This window comes from Bombina bombina, chromosome 9 (assembly GCF_027579735.1).
Source record: "Bombina bombina isolate aBomBom1 chromosome 9, aBomBom1.pri, whole genome shotgun sequence".
In the NCBI taxonomy this organism is placed as follows: Eukaryota; Metazoa; Chordata; class Amphibia; order Anura; family Bombinatoridae; genus Bombina; species Bombina bombina.
The window spans coordinates 5,604,079-5,625,122 of NC_069507.1; the positions used below are offsets into that span (position 1 = coordinate 5,604,079).

The 21,044-nt window shown below is 43.9% G+C and overlaps 1 protein-coding gene across 3 annotated transcripts in view; it reads right to left on the reverse strand.

The window, feature by feature from the left end:
• The window catches only part of MYPN (myopalladin), a 777,058-nt gene that overhangs the window by 654,271 nt on the left and 101,743 nt on the right, over positions 1–21,044 (reverse strand). For all 3 annotated transcript variants that reach the window (XM_053691847.1, XM_053691846.1, XM_053691845.1), the window contains exon 3: positions 10,877–11,052. In XM_053691847.1, the coding sequence (XP_053547822.1) occupies positions 10,877–11,052 (176 nt within the window). The remainder of the gene's footprint in view (positions 1–10,876; positions 11,053–21,044) is intronic.

A 21,044-nucleotide genomic window follows, 5' to 3' on the forward strand; every position in this document is an offset into this window, starting at 1 on the left:
GGTAAAAAAAGGTAATATGGCTATCAGGAAGAGCTAGGCTAGATGATAGGTAATATTGCTACCAGGAAGAGCCAGGTTAGATTATAGGCTAGATGATAGGTGATAGGGCTACCAAAGCAAGTTAGGCTGGTGATAGTTAGCAGGAATACCAGGAAAGCTATGTTTGGTGATATGGTTACCAGAAAGAGCTAGGCTAGATGCTAGGTAATAGGACTACCAGAGCTAGTTAGGCTAAATGATAGGTAACAGGGCTATTAGGTAGAGCTAGCCTAAATGATAGGCAATAGGGCTATTAGAGAGAAATAGGCTAGGTAATAGGTAACAGGACTACCAGGAAGAGTAAAGTTAAGTGACAAGTAAAATGGATACCATAGTGAGTTAGGCTACATGATAGGTAATAGGGCTATCAGGAAGAGCTAGGGTAGATGACAGGTAATAGGGCTACCAGTGCAAGTTAGGCTAGGTGATAGGTAACAGGGCTACCAGGAAAACCTAGGCTTGGTGATAGGTAATACGGCTACCTGGCAGAGGTAAATTATGTGATAAGTAACAGGACAGGGAGAGCTAGGCTAGATGATAGGTCACAGGGCAGCAAGGCACAGCTAGGCTAGGTGATAGGTCACAGGGCAGCAAGGCATAGTTAGGCTAGGTGATAGGTCACAGGGCAGCAAGGCATAGTTAGGCTAGGTGACAGGTCACAGTTCAGCAAGGCACAGCTAGGCTAGATGACAGGTCACAGGACAGCAAGGCACAGCTAGGCTAGGTGATAGGTCACAGGGCAGCAAGGCACAGCTAGGATAGATGACAGGTCACATGACAGCAAGACACAGCTAGGCTAGGTGATAGGTCACAGGGCAGCAAGGCACAGCTAGGCTAGGTGATAGGTCACAGGGCAGCAAGGCACAGCTAGGCTAGGTGATAGGTCACAGTTCAGCAAGACACAGCTAGGCTAGGTGATAGGTCACAGTTCAGCAAGACACAGCTAGGCTAGGTGATAGGTCACAGGGCAGCAAGGCACAGCTAGGCTAGATGATAGGTCACAGTTCAGCAAGACACAGCTAGGCTAGGTGATAGGTCACAGGACAGCAAGGCACAGCTAGGCTAGGTGATAGGTCACAGTTCAGCAAGGCACAGCTAGGCTAGGTGATAGGTCACAGGGCAGCAAGGCACAGCTAGGCTAGGTGATAGGTCACAGTTCAGCAAGGCACAGCTAGGCTAGGTGATAGGTCACAGGACAGCAAGACACAGCTAGGCTAGGTGATAGGTCACAGAACAGCAAGGCACAGCTAGGCTAGGTGATAGGTCACAGGATAGCAAGGCACAGCTAGGCTAGGTGATAGGTCACAGAACAGCAAGGCACAGCTAGGCTAGGTGATAGGTCACATGACAGCAAGGCACAGCTAGGCTAGATGATAGGTCACAGGGCAGCAAGGCACAGCTAGGCTAGGTGATAGGTCACAGAACAGCAAGGCACAGCTAGGCTAGGTGATAGGTCACAGGACAGCAAGGCACAGCTAGGCTAGGTGATAGGTCACAGAACAGCAAGGCACAGCTAGGCTAGGTGATAGGTCACAGGGCAGCAAGGCACAGCTAGGCTAGGTGATAGGTCACAGAACAGCAAGGCACAGCTAGGCTAGGTGATAGGTCACAGGGCAGCAAGGCACAGCTAGGCTAGATGATAGGTCACATGACAGCAAGGCACAGCTAGGCTAGGTGATAGGTCACAGGGCAGCAAGGCACAGCTAGGCTAGGTGATAGGTCACAGGGCAGCAAGGCACAGCTAGGCTAGGTGATAGGTCACAGGGCAGCAAGGCACAGCTAGGCTAGGTGATAGGTCACAGGGCAGCAAGGCACAGCTAGGCTAGGTGATAGGTCACAGGGCAGCAAGGCACAGCTAGGCTAGGTGATAGGTCACAGGACAGCAAGGCACAGCTAGGCTAGGTGATAGGTCACAGGACAGCAAGGCACAGCTAGGCTAGGTGATAGGTCACATGACAGCAAGGCACAGCTAGGCTAGGTGATAGGTCACATGACAGCAAGGCACAGCTAGGCTAGATGATAGGTCACAGGGCAGCAAGGCACAGCTAGGCTAGGTGATAGGTCACAGGGCAGCAAGGTACAGCTAGGCTAGGTGATAGGTCACAGGGCAGCAAGGCACAGCTAGGCTAGGTGATAGGTCACAGGGCAGCAAGGCACAGTTAGGCTAGATGATAGGTGACAGGGCAGCAAGGCACAGCTAGGCTAGGTGATAGGTCACAGGGCAGCAAGGTACAGCTAGGCTAGGTGATAGGTCACAGGGCAGCAAGGCACAGCTAGGCTAGGTGATAGGTCACATGACAGCAAGGCACAGCTAGGCTAGATGATAGGTCACAGGGCAGCAAGGCACAGCTAGGCTAGGTGATAGGTCACAGGACAGCAAGGCACAGCTAGGCTAGGTGATAGGTCACATGACAGCAAGGCACAGCTAGGCTAGGTGATAGGTCACATGACAGCAAGGCACAGCTAGGCTAGATGATAGGTCACAGGGCAGCAAGGCACAGCTAGGCTAGGTGATAGGTCACAGGGCAGCAAGGTACAGCTAGGCTAGGTGATAGGTCACAGGGCAGCAAGGCACAGCTAGGCTAGGTGATAGGTCACAGGGCAGCAAGGCACAGTTAGGCTAGATGATAGGTGACAGGGCAGCAAGGCACAGCTAGGCTAGATGATAGGTCACAGGGCAGCAAGGCACAGCTAGGCTAGATGACAGGTCACATGACAGCAAGGCACAGCTAGGCTAGGTGATAGGTCACAGGGCAGCAAGGCACAGCTAGGCTAGGTGATAGGTCACAGGGCAGCAAGGCACAGCTAGGCTAGGTGATAGGTCACAGGACAGCAAGGCACAGCTAGGCTAGGTGATAGGTCACAGGGCAGCAAGGCACAGCTAGGCTAGGTGATAGGTCACAGGACAGCAAGGCACAGCTAGGCTAGGTGATAGGTCACAGGACAGCAAGGCACAGCTAGGCTAGATGATAGGTCACAGAACAGCAAGGCACAGCTAGGCTAGATGACAGGTCACATGACAGCAAGGTACAGCTAGGCTAGGTGATAGGTCACATGACAGCAAGGCACAGCTAGGCTAGATGATAGGTCACAGGACAGCAAGGCACAGCTAGGCTAGGTGATAGGTCACATGACAGCAAGGCACAGCTAGGCTAGGTGATAGGTCACAGGGCAGCAAGGCACAGCTAGGCTAGGTGATAGGTCACAGGGCAGCAAGGCACAGCTAGGCTAGGTGATAGGTCACAGGGCAGCAAGGCACAGCTAGGCTAGATGACAGGTCACATGACAGCAAGGTACAGCTAGGCTAGATGATAGGTCACAGTTCAGCAAGGCACAGCTAGGCTAGATGATAGGTCACAGTTCAGCAAGACACAGCTAGGCTAGGTGATAGGTCACATGACAGCAAGGTACAGCTAGGCTAGATGACAGGTCACAGGGCAGCAAGGCACAGCTAGGCTAGGTGATAGGTCACAGGGCAGCAAGGCACAGCTAGGCTAGGTGATAGGTCACAGGGCAGCAAGGCACAGCTAGGCTAGGTGATAGGTCACAGGGCAGCAAAGCACAGCTAGGCTAGGTGATAGGTCACAGGGCAGCAAGGCACAGCTAGGCTAGGTGATAGGTCACAGAACAGCAAGGCACAGCTAGGCTAGGTGATAGGTCACAGGGCAGCAAGGCACAGCTAGGCTAGGTGATAGGTCACAGGGCAGCAAGGCACAGCTAGGCTAGGTGATAGGTCACAGGGCAGCAAGGCACAGTTAGGCTAGGTGATAGGTCACAGTTCAGCAAGGCACAGCTAGGCTAGGTGATAGGTCACATGACAGCAAGGCACAGCTAGGCTAGGTGATAGGTCACATGACAGCAAGGCACAGCTAGGCTAGGTGATAGGTCACAGGGCAGCAAGGCACAGCTAGGCTAGGTGATAGGTCACAGGGCAGCAAGGCACAGCTAGGCTAGGTGATAGGTCACAGGGCAGCAAGGCACAGCTAGGCTAGGTGATAGGTCACATGACAGCAAGGCACAGCTAGGCTAGGTGATAGGTCACAGGGCAGCAAGGCACAGCTAGGCTAGGTGATAGGTCACAGGGCAGCAAGGCACAGCTAGGCTAGGTGATAGGTCACAGAACAGCAAGGCACAGCTAGGCTAGGTGATAGGTCACAGGGCAGCAAGGCACAGCTAGGCTAGGTGATAGGTCACAGGGCAGCAAGGCACAGCTAGGCTAGGTGATAGGTCACAGAACAGCAAGGCACAGCTAGGCTAGGTGATAGGTCACAGGGCAGCAAGGCACAGCTAGGCTAGGTGATAGGTCACATGACAGCAAGGCACAGCTAGGCTAGGTGATAGGTCACAGAACAGCAAGGCACAGCTAGGCTAGGTGATAGGTCACAGGGCAGCAAGGCACAGCTAGGCTAGGTGATAGGTCACAGGGCAGCAAGACACAGCTAGGCTAGGTGATAGGTCACAGGGCAGCAAGGCACAGCTAGGCTAGATGATAGGTCACAATTCAGCAAGGCACAGCTAGGCTAGATGATAGGTCACAGGGCAGCAAGGCACAGCTAGGCTAGGTGATAGGTCACAGAACAGCAAGGCACAGCTAGGCTAGGTGATAGGTCACAGGGCAGCAAGGCACAGCTAGGCTAGGCGATAGGTCACAGTTCAGCAAGGCACAGCTAGGCTAGGCGATAGGTTACAGGGCAGCAAGGCACAGCTAGGCTAGGTGATAGGTCACAGTTCAGCAAGGCACAGCTAGGCTAGGCGATAGGTTACAGGGCAGCAAGGCACAGCTAGGCTAGGTGATAGGTTACAGGGCAGCCAGGGAGAGGTAGGCTTGGTGATGGGTTACAGGGCAACCAGAGAGAGTTAGGCTAGGTGATAGGTTACAGGGCAGCAAGGGAGAGCTAAGCTAGGTGTGCTAGGTTACAGGGCAGCTAGGGAGAGGTAGGCTTGGTGATGGGTTACAGGGCAACCAGAGATAGCTAGGCTAGGTGATAGGTTACAGGGCAGCCAGGGAGAGCTGGGCTAGGTGTGCTAGGTTACAGGGCAGCCAGGGAGAGTTAGGCTAGGTGATGGGTTACAGGGCAACCAGAGAGAGCTAGGCTAGGTGATAGATTACAGGGCAACCAGAGAGAGCTAGGCTAGGTGATAGGTTACAGGGCAGCCAGGGAGAGTTAGGCTAGGTGATGGGTTACAGGGCAACCAGAGATAGCTAGGCTAGGTGATGGGTTACAGGGCAACCAGAGAGACCTAGGCTAGGTGATAGATTACAGGGCAACCAGAGAGAGCTAGGCTTGGTGATGGGTTACAGGGCAACCAGAGATAGCTAGGCTAGGTGCTAGGTTACAGGGCAACCAAAGATAGCTAGGCTTGGTGATAAATTACAGGGCAACCAGAAATAGCTAGGCTTGCTGATAAGTTACAGGGCAACCAGATATAGCTAGGCTAGGTGTGCTAGGTTACAGGGCAGCTAGGGAGACCTAGGCTAAGTGTGCTAGGTTACAGGGCAGCCAGGGAGAGCTGGGCTAGGTGTGCTAGGTTACAGGGCAGCAAGGGAGAGCTAAGCTAGGTGATGGGTTACAGGGCAGCCAGAGATTGCTAGGCTAGGTGATAGGTTACAGGGCAGCCAGGGAGAGTTAGGCTACGTGATGGGTTACAGGGCAGCCAGGGAGAGTTAGGCTACGTGATGGGTTACAGGGCAGCCTGAGATTGCGAGGCTAAGTGATAGGTTACAGGGCAGCCAGGGAGAGTTAGGCTGGGTGATGGGTTACAGGGCAACCAGGGAGAGGTAGGCTTGGTGATGGGTTACAGGGCAGCCAGGGAGAGTTAGGCTACGTGATGGGTTACAGGGCAGCCTGAGATTGCGAGGCTAAGTGATAGGTTACAGGGCAGCCAGGGAGAGCTGGGCTAGGTGTGCTAGGTTACAGGGCAGCCAGGGAGAGGTAGGCTTGGTGATGGGTTACAGGGCAGTCAGGGAGAGGTAGGCTTGGTGATGGTTTACAGGGCAACCAGAGAGAGCTAGGCTAGGTGCTAGGTTACAGGGCAACCAAAGATAGCTAGGCTTGGTGATAAGTTACAGGGCAACCAGAAATAGCTAGGCTTGGTGATAAGTTACAGGGCAACCAGAAATAGCTAGGCTTGGTGATAAGTTACAGGGCAACCAGATATAGCTAGGCTAGGTGTGCTAGGTTACAGGGCAGCTAGGGAGACCTAGGCTAAGTGTGCTAGGTTACAGTGGAACCAGAGAGAGCTAGGCTAAGTGATAGGTTACAGGGCAGCCAGGGAGAGCTGGGCTAGGTGTGCTAGGTTACAGGGCAGCCAGGGAGAGTTAGGCTAGGTGATGGGTTATAGGGCAGCCAGAGATTGCTAGGCTAGGTGATAGGTTACAGGGCAACCAGAGAGAGCTAGGCTAGGTGATAGGTTACAGGGCAACCAGAGAGAGCTAGGCTAAGTGATAGGTTACAGGGCAGCCAGGGAGAGCTGGGCTAGGTGTGCAGGTTACAGGGCAGCCAGGGAGAGTTAGGCTAGGTGATGGGTTACAGGGCAACCAGCGATAGCTAGGCTAGGTGATAGGTTACAGGGCAACCAGAGAGAGGTAGGCTTGGTGATGGGTTACAGGGCAACCAGAGAGACCTAGGCTAGGTGATAGATTACAGGGCAACCAGAGAGAGCTAGGCTAGGTGATAGGTTACAGGGCAGCCAGGGAGAGGTAGGCTTGGTGATGGGTTACAGGGCAACCAGAGAGAGCTAGGCTAGGTGATAGGTTACAGGGCAACCAGAGAGAGGTAGGCTTGGTGATAGGTTACAGGGGAACCAGAGAGACCTAGGCTAGGTGTGCTAGGTTACAGGGCAGTCAGGGAGAGGTAGGCTTGGTGATGGGTTACAGGGCAACCAGAGAGAGCTAGGCTAGGTGATGGGTTACAGGGCAGCCAGAGAGAGCTAGGCTAGGTGCTAGGTTACAGGGTAACCAGAGATAGCTAGTCTTGGTGATAAATTACAGGGCCACCAGAAATAGCTAGGCTTGGTGATAAGTTACAGGGCAACCAGATATAGCTAGGCTAGGTGTGCTAGGTTACAGGGCAGCCAGGGAGAGTTAGGCTTGGTGATGGGTTACAGGGCAGCCAGGGAGAGTTAGGCTTGGTGATGGGTTACAGGGCAGCCAGGGAGAGGTAGGCTTGGTGATGGGTTACAGGGCAACCAGAGAGAGCTAGGCTAGGTGATAGGTTACAGGGCAGCCAGAGAGTGCTAGGCTAGGTGATAGGTTACAGGGCAACCAGAGAGAGGTAGGCTTGGTGATAGGTTACAGGGCAACCAGAGAGACCTAGGCTAGGTGTGCTAGGTTACAGGGCAGTAAGGGAGAGGTAGGTTTGGTGATGGGTTACAGGGCAACCAGAGATAGCTAGGCTAGGTGATAGGTTACAGAGCAGTCAGGGAGAGGTAGGCTTGGTGATGGGTTACAGGGCAACCAGAGATAGCTAGGCTAGGTTACAGGGCAACCAGAGAGAGCTAGGCTTGGTGATAAGTTACATGGCAACCAGAGATAGCTAGGCTTGGTGATAAATTACAGGGCAACCAGGGAGAGGTAGGCTTGGTGATGGGTTACATGGCAGCCAGAGATAGCTAGGCTAGGTGTGCTAGGTTACAGGGCAGCCAGGGAGAGGTAGGCTTGGTGATGGGTTACAGCAGTGATTTTCAACCTTTTTTTTGCCGTGGCACACTTTTTTACATTAAAAAATTCTGTGGCACACCACCACCCCAAAATTTAAAAAAAAAATCACACATTGTAGCCTATTACAGCATATTATATATATATATATATATATATATATACACACATACACACACACACACATACTGTATGTACTGTGCTGTTATGCCATGCCTCCTACAAACTATACGTGACATATTGACATTCATTCACAAACAATCATAATGATTGTCTGTGAATGAATGTCAATATGTAATGGTTGTAAATGATGTCTGCCTGATGAGCCTGTCACATAACCCCCCTTTATTTCAAAATTTGAAAGAGGGACACCCCTGCACTGGGAGTAAAAAATAAGCAAAGTTTAAAAAATATGTCACACTGTTGTCAGTCTGCCGCGGCACACCTAAGGATCTCTCACGGCACACTAGTGTGCCACGGCACACTGGTTGAAAAACACTGGGTTACAGGGCAATCAGAGAGAGCTAGGCTTGGTGATGGGTTACAGGGCAACCAGAGAGAGCTAGGCTAGGTGATAGGTTACAGGGCAGTCAGGGAGAGGTAGGCTTGGTGATGGGTTACAGGGCAACCAGAGAGACCTAGGCTAGGTGTGCTAGGTTACAGGGCAGTCAGGGAGAGGTAGGCTTGGTGATGGGTTACAGGGCAACCAGAGAGAGCTAGGCTAGGTGTGCTAGGTTACAGGGCAGTCAGGGAGAGGTAGGCTTGGTGATGGGTTACAGGGCAACCAGAGAGAGCTAGGCTAGGTGTGCTAGGTTACAGGGCAGCCAGGGAGAGGTAGGCTTGGTGATGGGTTACAGGGCAACCAGAGAGAGCTAGGCTAGGTGATGGGTTACAGGGCAACCAGAGAGAGGTAGGCTTGGTGATAGGTTACAGGGCAGCCAGGGAGAGTTAGGCTAGGTGATGGGTTACAGGGCAGCCAGAGATTGCTAGGCTAGGTGATAGGTTACAGGGCAACCAGAGAGAGCTAGGCTAGGTGATAGGTTACAGGGCAACCAGAGAGAGCTAGGCTAGGTGATAGGTTACAGGGCAGCCAGGGAGAGTTAGGCTACGTGATGGGTTACAGGGCAGCCAGAGATTGCTAGGCTAGGTGATAGGTTACAGGGCAACCAGAGAGAGCTAGGCTAGGTGATAGGTTACAGGGCAGCCAGGGAGAGCTGGGCTAGGTGATGGGTTACAGGGCAGCCAGAGATTGCTAGGCTAGGTGATAGGTTACAGGGCAACCAGAGAGAGCTAGGCTAGGTGATAGGTTACAGGGCAGCCAGGGAGAGCTGGGCTAGGTGTGCTAGGTTACAGGGCAGCCAGGGAGAGTTAGGCTAGGTGATGGGTTACAGGGCAACCAGAGATAGCTAGGCTAAGTGATAGGTTACAGGGCAGCCAGGGAGAGGTAGGCTTGGTGATAGGTTACAGGGCAACCAGAGAGAGGTAGGCTTGGTGATAGGTTACAGGGCAACCAGAGAGACCTAGGCTGGGTGTGCTAGGTTACAGGGCAGTCAGGGAGAGGTAGGCTTGGTGATGGGTTACAGGGCAACCAGAGATAGCTAGGCTTGGTGATAAATTACAGGGCAACCAGAAATAGCTAGGCTTGGTGATAAGTTACAGGGCAACCAGATATAGTTAGGCTAGGTGTGCTAGGTTACAGGGCAGCTAGGGAGACCTAGGCTAAGTGTGCTAGGTTACAGTGGAACCAGAGATAGCTAGGCTAAGTGATAGGTTACAGGGCAGCCAGGGAGAGTTAGGCTAGGTGATGGGTTACAGGGCAGCCAGAGATTGCTAGGCTAGGTGATAGGTTACAGGGCAACCAGAGATTGCTAGGCTAGGTGATAGGTTACAGGGCAACCAGAGAGAGCTAGGCTAGGTGATAGGTTACAGGGCAGCCAGGGAGAGTTAGGCTAGGTGATGGGTTACAGGGCAGCCAGAGATTGCTAGGCTAGGTGATAGGTTACAGGGCAACCAGAGAGAGCTAGGCTAGGTGATAGGTTACAGGGCAACCAGAGAGAGCTAGGCTAGGTGATAGGTTACAGGGCAGCCAGGGAGAGTTAGGCTACGTGATGGGTTACAGGGCAGCCAGAGATTGCTAGGCTAGGTGATAGGTTACAGGGCAACCAGAGAGAGCTAGGCTAGGTGATAGGTTACAGGGCAGCAAGGGAGAGCTGGGATAGGTGTGCTAGGTTACAGGGCAGCAAGGGAGAGTTAGGCTGGGTGATGGGTTACAGGGCAGCCAGAGAATGCTAGGCTAGGTGATAGGTTACATGGCAACCAGAGAGAGCTAGGCTAAGTGATAGGTTACAGGGTAGCCATGGAGAGTTAGGCTAGGTGATGGGTTACAGGGCAGCCAGAGATTGCTAGGCTAGGTGATAGGTTACATGGCAACCAGAGAGAGCTAGGCTAGGTGTGCTAGGTTACAGTGGAACCAGAGATAGCTAGGCTAAGTGATAGGTTACAGGGCAGCCAGGGAGAGTTAGGCTAGGTGATGGGTTACAGGGCAGCCAGGGAGAGCTAGGCTAGGTGATAGGTTACAGGACAGCCAGGGAAAGCTGGGCTAGGTGTGCTAGGTTACAGGGCAGCCAGGGAGACTTAGGCTAGGTGATGGGTTACAGGGCAGCCAGAGATAGCTAGGCTAGGTGATAGGTTACAGGGCAACCAGAGAGAGCTAGGCTAGGTGATGGGTTACAGGGCAGCCAGGGAAAGGTAGGCTTGTTGATGGGTTACAGGGCAACAAGAGAGAGCTAGGCTAGGTGATGGGTTACAGGGCAACCAGAGATAGCTAGGCTAGGTGATAGGTTACAGGGCAGGCATAAAGAGCTAGGCGAAGACCCAATTCTCCACTCAGGTGAGATTCTCTAAAAAGATCAGTGCTACGTCAGTGTATTTGTTTGATCAAAAAAGAAAGTGGGGGGTGCTATCTATTACATTCCCTCTCCCCTGCTAGATTCTGCATTCTAGAGAGCTGTGTCAGTTTTAAGGAGACAAGTCACGTGGATAAGTTATATTACCATGCAACTTCATAACACTTATTTGGGTCCCAAACATTATTGCTGTAGGTGTCTAACTTTTGAAAAAGTCTAATACAATATTTTTTGTGATTACTCTAAGACCTCTCATAATTTACATTTATCTCACCTTCTACATAAATCTCTGCAGAAGTGGAATCTGTTCCGTATATATTGGAAGCAAAGCAGGAGTAACGTCCAGTGTCTTCCTCAAAAGCTTCAGTAATAACCAGGGAGTTCAGATCTCCAGATCTGTGAATTTGAATGTCTGGGGAGTTCTCCAGCTCTTTGCCCTCACAGTACCACCTGCAATGCAACATTCACCAATATTATAAGAAGGAAAATGACTGAAATAGGAATTACAGTGACCCTATATCCCCTGGCATAGATGGAAAAGTAGTTGAGGCAAAGCAAACAAAATGTCTTCATCTGCTTAGTTCCACAATAACACCAGTTTTCCTTGACATTTTAGGTTTTGGAGAAAGAACATGGAATATAAACATGAAAAGATTTATCTAAGCAAATATATTATTGGGCACATGACTGCTCTCTCCAGACCTTCAATTTGATCTCCCACAATGCCTCTGAGCACACCAACTGTCCATACCCTACTGTCACTTGCATCAGATCACTATTTTTCAGACCTCATCATAACTGCCTCACCTCTTGCATAGTTCTGCCGTGTCTCGGGGCTAGAAACAATAAATTAAGCTGCTACTGTGGCATCTGTGAGGTGGCTTGTGGGCATTAAAAAACAAAAAGTCTCTGCAGCTCACTTTGGGGTATAACTTTATCCTATCTTTTTTTTTTTTAATGCATACAACTCCAACATTCCTTTTTGAGGTACATCTTACAAAATACAGGATATAGTGTAGGACCATGATGTTATCAGCATCTGTCATTTGCATGAGAACAAAAGTATAACATTGTTAACTAGTCAAGTGTCATAACCCCTGAAGTTCCTACCTGTCCTAACAGTGAGCGTTTGCAAGGAAGTATTGTGCTCACAAGAGGGTGTTTCCTTAGGCTCCTATGGGAGCCTCATTCTGATGCGCAGCAAAGGGGGTAAGTAGCGCAGTGATGGGAAGTATTTTTAAATATATATATGTACATGAATATACACATACTAACACATATATATATATATATATATATACACATGAATATACACATACTAACACACAAATATATATATGTACATGAATATACACATACTAACACACATATATATATATATATATATATATATACACATTAATATACACATACTAACACACAAATATATATATGTACATGAATATACACATACTAACACACACATATATATATATATATATATATACACATGAATATACACATACTAATACACAAATATATATATGTACATGAATATACACATACTAACACACATATATATATACACATGAATATACACATACTAACACACAAATATATATATGTACATGAATATACACATACTAACACACATATATATATATATATATATATACACATTAATATACACATACTAACACACAAATATATATGTACATGAATATACACATACTAACACACACATATATATATATATATACACATGAATATACACATACTAACACACAAATATATATATGTACATGAATATACACATACTAACACACACATATATATATATATACACATGAATATACACATACTAACACACAAATATATATATGTACATGAATATACACATACTAACACATATATATATATATATATATATATATATACACACATGAATATACACATACTAACACACAAATATATATATGTACATGAATATACACATACTAACACATATATATATATATATATATATATATGTAAATGAATATACACATACTAACACACATATATATATACACATGAATATACACATACTAACACATATATATATATATTTATATATACATGAATATACACATACTAACACATATATATATATATATATATATATATATACATGAATATACACATACTAACATATATATATATATATATATATATATATATATATATGTAAATGAATATACACATACTAACACTTATATATATACACACATGAATATACACATACTAAAACACATATATATATATATAGATATATATATATATATACACATGAATATACACATACTAACACACATATATATATATACATGAATATACACATACTAACACATATATATATATATATATATATATATATATATATACATGAATATACACATACTAACACACAAATATATATATATGTACATGAATATACACATACTAACACACAAATATATATATGTACATGAATATACACATACTAACACACACATATATATATATATATATATATATATATATATACATGAATATACACATACTAACACACATATATATATATACATGAATATACACATACTAACACATATATATATATATATATATATACATGAATATACACATACTAACACACAAATATATATATGTACATGAATATACACATACTAACACACAAATATATATATGTACATGAATATACACATACTAACACATATATATATATATATATATATACATGAATATACACATACTAACACACAAATATATATATATATATGTACATGAATATACACATACTAACACACAAATATATATATGTACATGAATATACACATACTAACACACAAATATATATATGTACCTGAATATACACATACTAACACACAAATATATATATGTACATGAATATACACATACTAAAACACAAATATATATATGTACATGAATATACACATACTAACCCATATATATATATATATATATACATGAATATACACATACTAACACACAAATATATATGTACATGAATATACACATACTAACACATAAATATATATATGTACATGAATATACACATACTAACACACATATATATATGTACATGAATATACACATACTAACACATATATATATATGTACATGAATATACACATACTAACACACAAATATATATATGTACATGAATATACACATACTAACACACATATATATATATATATATATATATATATATATAAATGAATATACACATACTAACACATATATATATGTAAATGAATATACACATACTAACACATATATATATATATATATATATATATATATATATATATATATACACATGAATATACACATACTACACATACTAACACATATATATATATATATATATATATACACATAAATATACACATACTAACACATATATATACATGAATATACACATACTAACACACAAATATATATATGTACATGAATATACACATACTAACACATATATATATAAATATACATGAATATACACATACTAACACACACATATATATATATGTAAATGAATATACACATACTAACATATATATATACATATATATATATATATATATATACATGAATATACACATACTAACACACAAATATATATATGCACATGAATAAACACATACTAACACATAAATATATATATATGTACATGAATATACACATACTAACACATATATATGTAAATGAATATACACATACTAACATATATATATATATGTAAATGAATATACACATACTAACACACAAATATATATATATGTACATGAATAAACACATACTAACACAAATATATATATGTACATGAATATACACCTATTAACACAAATATATATGTACATAAATATACACATACTAACACATATATATATATATATACATGAATATACACATACTAACACACAAATATATATATGTACATGAATATACACATACTAACACATATATATACATAAATATACACATACTAACACACAAATATATATATGTACATGAATAAACACATACTAACACATAAATATATATATGTACATGAATATACACATACTAACACATAAATATATATACAGTGGGGGGAAAAAAGTATTTAGTCAGCCACCAATTGTGCAAGTTCTCCCACTTAAGAAGATGAGAGAGGCCTGTAATTTTCATCATAGGAATACCTCCACTATGAGAGACAAAATGTGGAAACAAATCCAGACAATCACATTGTCTGATTTGGAAAGAATTTATTTGCAAATTATGATGGAAAATAAGTATTTGGTCACCTACAAACAAGCAAGATATCTGGCTCTCACATACCTGAATCTTCTTCTTTAAGAGGCTCCTCTGTCCTCCACTCATTACCTGTATTAAGGACACCTGTTTGAACTTGTTATCAGTATAAAAGACACCTGTCCACAACCTCAAACAGTCACACTCCAAACTCCACTATGGTGAAGACCAAAGAGCTGTCGAAGGAGACCAGAAACAAAATTGTAGACCTGCACCAGGCTGGGAAGACTGAATCTGCAATAGGCAAGCAGCTTGGTGTGAAGAAATCAACTGTGGGAGCAATAATTAGAAAATGGAAGACATACAAGACCACTGATAATCTCCCTCGATCTGGGGCTCCACGCAAGATCTCAACCTGTGGGGTCAAAATGATCACAAGAACGGTGAGCAAACATCCCAGAACCACACGGGGGGACCTAGTGAATGACCTGCAGAGAGCTGTACCAACGTAACAAAGGCTACCATCAGTAACACACTACGCTGCCAGGGACTCAGATCCTGCAGTGCCAGACGTGTCCCCCTGCTTAAGCCAGTACATGTCCGGGCCGGTCTGAAGTATGCTAGAGAGCATTTGGATGATCCAGAAGCAGATTGGGAGAATGTCATATGGTCAGATGAAACTAAAGTAGAACTGTTTGGTAGAAACACAACTTGTCGTGTTTGGAGGAGATAGAACACCATACCTACTGTGAAACATGGGGGTGGCAACATCATGCTTTGGGGCTGTTTCTCTGCAAAGGGAACAGGATGACTGATCCATGTACATGAAAGAATAAATGGGGCCATGTATCGTGAGATTTTGAGTGCAAACCTCCTTCCATCAGCAAGGGCATTGAAGATGAAATGTGGCTGGGTCTTTCAGCATGACAATGATCCCAAACACACCACCCGGGCAATGAAGGAGTGGCTTCGTAAGAAGCATTTCAAGGTCCTGGAGTGGCCTAGACAGTCTCCAGATCTCAACCCCATAGAAAACCTTTGGAGGGAGTTGAAAGTCTGTGTTGCCCAGCGACAGCCCCAAAACATCACTGCTCCAGAGGAGATCTGCATGCAGGAATGGGTCAACATACCAGCAACAGTGTGTGACAACCTTGTGAAGACTTACAGAAAACGTTTGTTATATATCCTTTGTTAGCAATGACAGAGGTCAAAGTATTGAGATGAACTTTTGATATTGACTAAATACTTATTTTCCACCATAATTTGCAAATAAATTCTTTCCAAATCAGACAATGTGATTGTCTGGATTTGTTTCCACATTTTGTCTCTCATAGTTGAGGTATTCCTATGATGAAAATTACAGGCCTCTCTCATCTTCTTAAGTGGGAGAACTTTCACAATTGGTGGCTGACTAAATACAGATTCAGTCTTCCCAGCCTAGTGCAGGTCTACAATTTTGTTTCTGGTCTCCTTCGACAGCTCTTTGGTCTTCACCATAGTGGAGTTTGGAGTGTGACTGTTTGAGGTTGTGGACAGGTGTCTTTTATACTGATAAGTTCAAACAGGTGCCATTAATACAGGTAATGAGTGGAGGACAGAGGAGCCTCTTAAAGAAGAAGATTCAGGTATGTGAGAGCCAGATATCTTGCTTGTTTGTAGGTGACCAAATACTTATTTTCCATCATAATTTGCAAATAAATTCTTTCCAAATCAGACAATGTGATTGTCTGGATTTGTTTCCACATTTTGTCTCTCATAGTGGAGGTATTCCTATGATGAAAATTACAGGCCTCTCTCATCTTCTTAAGTGGGAGAACTTTCACAATTGGTGGCTGACTAAATACTTTTTTTCCCCACTGTATGTACATTAATATACACATACTAGCACACACACACACACATATATATATATATATATATATATATATATATATATATATATATATATATATATATATATATATATATACATGAATATACACATACTAACACAAATATATATGTACATGAATATACACATACTAACATATATATATATCGAGAAGAGTACGGTGGGGACGCAATTGCAACTTGAGCTTTTCTAAATTATTTTTATAGGCACAATAGCCTCAGTATATGTCAAAGACAATATGGTGCAGACCCTTATAAAAAAATGTTATGAAGTTGCAGAAGGGAGAAAGCATCAGCAATGTAATCCTGATTAGTAAAGACAGGGATTTCAGCACTCTTTATTTTAACCCCTTAGTGACCAGAGCACTTTTCCATTTGTTGACCTTTGGGACCAAGGCTATTTTTACATTTCTGCTATGTTTGTGTTTAGCTGTAATTTTCCTCTTACTCATTTACTGTACCCACACATATTATATACCGTTTTTCTCGCCATTAAATGGACTTTCTAAAGATATCATTATTTTCATCATATCTTATAATTTACTATTAAAAAAATTATAAAATATGAGGAAAAAATGGAAAAAAAAACAATTTTTTCAAACTTTGACCCCCAAAATCTGTTGCACATCTACAACCACCAAAAAACACCAATGCTAAATAGCGTCTAAATTTTGTCCTGAGTTTAGAAATACCCAATGTTTACATGTTCTTTGCTTTTTTTTGCAAGTTATAGGGCACTAAATAAAAGTAGCACTTTGCTATTTCCAAACCACTTTTTTTTCAAAATTAGCGCTAGTTACATTGGGACACTGATATCTGTCAGGAATCCCTGAATATCCTTTAACATGTATATATATATATATTTAGAAGACATCCCAAAGTATTGATCTAGGCCCATTTTGGTATATTTTATGCCACCATTTCACCGCCAAATGCGATCAAATAAAAGAAAATGTTCACTTTTTCACAAACTTTAGGTTTCTCACTGAAATTATTTACAAACAGCTTGTGCAATTATGGCTTAAATTATTGTAAATTATTCTCTGGGATCCCCTTTGTTCAGAAATAGCAGACATATATGGCTTTTACGTTGCTTTTTGGGAATTAGAAGGCCGCTAAATGCCACTGCGCACCACACGTGTATTATGCACAGCAGTGAAGGGGTTAATTAGGGAGCATGTAGGGAGCTTGAAGGGTTAATTTTATCTTTACTGTAGTGTAGTAAACAACCCCAAGTATTGATCTAGGCCCATTTTGGTATATTTCATGCCAGCATTTCACCGCCAAATGCGATCAAATTAAAAAAAACTTTAAATATTTCACAATTTTAGGTTTCTCACTGAAATTATTTACAAACAGCTTGTGCAATTATGGCACAAATTGTTGTAAATGCTTCTCTGGGATCCCCTTTGTTCAGAAATAGCAGACATATATGGCTTTGGCGTTGCTTTGTGGTAATAAGAAGGCCGCTAAATGCTGCTGCGCATCACACGTATATTATGTCTAGCAGTGAAGGAGTTAATTAGGTAGCTTGTAGGGAGCTTGCAGGGTTAATTTTAGCTTTAGTGTAGAGATCAGCCTCCCACCTGACACATCCCACTCCCTGATCCCTCCCAAACAGCTCCCTTCCCTCCCCCACCCCACAATTGTCCCCGCCATCTTAAGTACTGGCAGAAAGTCTGCCAGTACTAAAATAAGTTTTTTGGGGGGTTTTAGGTTTTTTTAAAAAAATAAAAATAAAAATTATTCTGCTGTGTAGGACCCCCCTTAGCCCCCAACCTCCCTGATCCCCCCCCCCCCAAACAGCTCTTTAACCCCCCCCCCCCCCCCTCTGCCTTTATTGTGCACCATATTGGGTACTGGCAGCTGTCTGCCAGTACCCAGTTTGAAAAATAATGTTTTTTACTTTTTTTATTTTATTAAATATTTTCTTTATTTCTGTAGTGTAGCTGCCCCCCCCTCAACATCCAACCCCCCACCCTCTCCCAGATGCCTTGATTTTAAAATCCCACCCTCCCCAGTCCTCTCTCCCACCCTCCAGATGTACAGCATATTGATGCTGTTTTCATAGATCTCTCGTGCACGCGCATGCACCCGCACAAGATCCCTCCCCCCTCCTGCACCAATGACTGCCCACCCGCCTCCCTGGATGAGCTCCCACCCACCAACGATAACGGCCATCGATAGCCGATGCAGAGAGGGCCACAGAGTTGCTCTCTCTGCATCGGATGGCTAAAAACAGTTATTGCAGGATGCCTCAATATTGAGGCATCACTGCAATAACATGAAAGCAGCTGGAAGCTATCAGGATCGCTTCCACTGCTTTCAAAGACCAACGACGTATGGGGTACGTCCTTGGTCATTAACTGCATTTTTTTGCAGGACGTACCCCATACGTCGTTGGTCGTTAAGGGGTTAAAAAATAAGCTCAAAATCAGTTTTCCAATTCAACAGTGTTTAATCGTGAGACAGTGATCTCTCGCATATAGAGAGTACATTAATGCTGGAAATATATAGGTTAGTATACAGCAATAGCTGGCAGTATAAAATATGTCAAAACATAAGAAACCTATGTCGATAAAATATATACAACAAACCTGACCGGTCAGGGGTACATGCAGGTATCGCTGATTATGGCAGTCAAAAAGTTGTTCACACGAATACATTTTGCAAAAGGTAGTATTCTGTACCAAAGCCTACTACACCCTGCTGCTCACAGAACCTCTCTAACAAAGGTCAAAGGGGTATAGCCTGGACAGGTTAGTAATGGGATCTAAGAGGCTAGAACAGAGCACTAGTGTAAAACAGCAGACTGATTTGAAGTATACATTGAGACGTTATCACTTGTACAAACAAGAACCAGATTGATATCAAGGAGAACCGCTCCAGTCTCACTACACCCAGCTGCACACAGCACCCCTATCAAGGGGTAAATTTGCTGGGCAGGTATGCCGTGGGGATCTTAGTAGACTGATTAGCGCACTCTCTCAATATGTACATATCAGGACACACATAAAGTTATGGAGCAAGGTAAAGCAATGCTTGCAGCAGCATAAAGTGTCTATGGATAGAAAACAAAGATTTGTTGCGCTTTTTCATGCAAGGCACAAACGACATATAAGCGGTGTAGATTAGTAAAAGTCTGTTGTGTGTGCAAAAGAATGCGCTGGCAATGCAGAGTGACAGATATAGGTGATTATCTCCTAGAAAACACCTTGACGAGTCTATTGGGGGAAGTATTTAGGTTGTTGGGAGTCAAACAATACTAAAAAAATCTGTGGCGCTGAGAGGACAGCTAAACTAATCACTATATGGCTATTGGAGTTATGGTCCCAATTATATATAAATAGGAGAGCTAAAAATAAATGTAAATTTTAATGTTCACAATTCATACATATTACTCTCATACAATCATAATTAGTACACAGAATTTCATAAACATAAATTCAAATTAAGCAAGCAGTTCAACATGTATTCCTTGCAAGCGTTCACATAGACAGCGGCAGTGATATCACATATCCAAAGTAGCAGGGGCGTAACTAACAGTAGTGCAGAGGTCGCACCTGCGACCGGGCCCGGCAGGTACAACCCTCAGGGGGGCCCAGCTTCAGCTCAACAAACTTTTTTTGCCCCACAAACATTTTTTTTTTTTCAACACTCTTTTTTTCAAAAAATGTTTGTTTCCCATCATTTTTTTCAGTGGCTGCGTGCCTGCGCCCGGCCCCTAACAGTTTTAAAATAAGAGTGTTGCTGTGGGTTACCATGGCAACGCTCTGGAAAATTTTCTGCTGAGCGCGGGAAAGGAGGCTGGAGCTGTCTGTGCGTGAATCAACGCAGCCACCAGCCAGTAACGCAGTTGAAAGCCTAGAATGTTTGTGAAGTGAAGGGAAGTAGGAAGAGGTAAGTCAGTGCGTTGCTGAAGTACCTAGCTAGTAGTATCTAATTCTAATCGGTCATTTAACCAACCAGGCAGTCGGCAGAAAGAAAGCAAGTTGTGTGTGTGAAGAGTAGGAGAGTGCATGGTGGCTGTCACCTGGGTTGAGCATAAGGGTGCGTGCATGTCCGTGTGCAACTAGGGTGCAAAGGATACCTGGGGCATGTAAATGACAGTAGAAGACCTAATGGGTGTATGTACATAAGAACCTCCCGACCCAGAAGCTCGGCATTGAGTACCATTTGTCCTGCTACACTCAGTCTCCTTGTGTTCTAGAGCTGGGAAGGAAGTCTCAGGTGACATTATTAGTGACTCAGTGGGTACTATCCACCTAAATGTCACC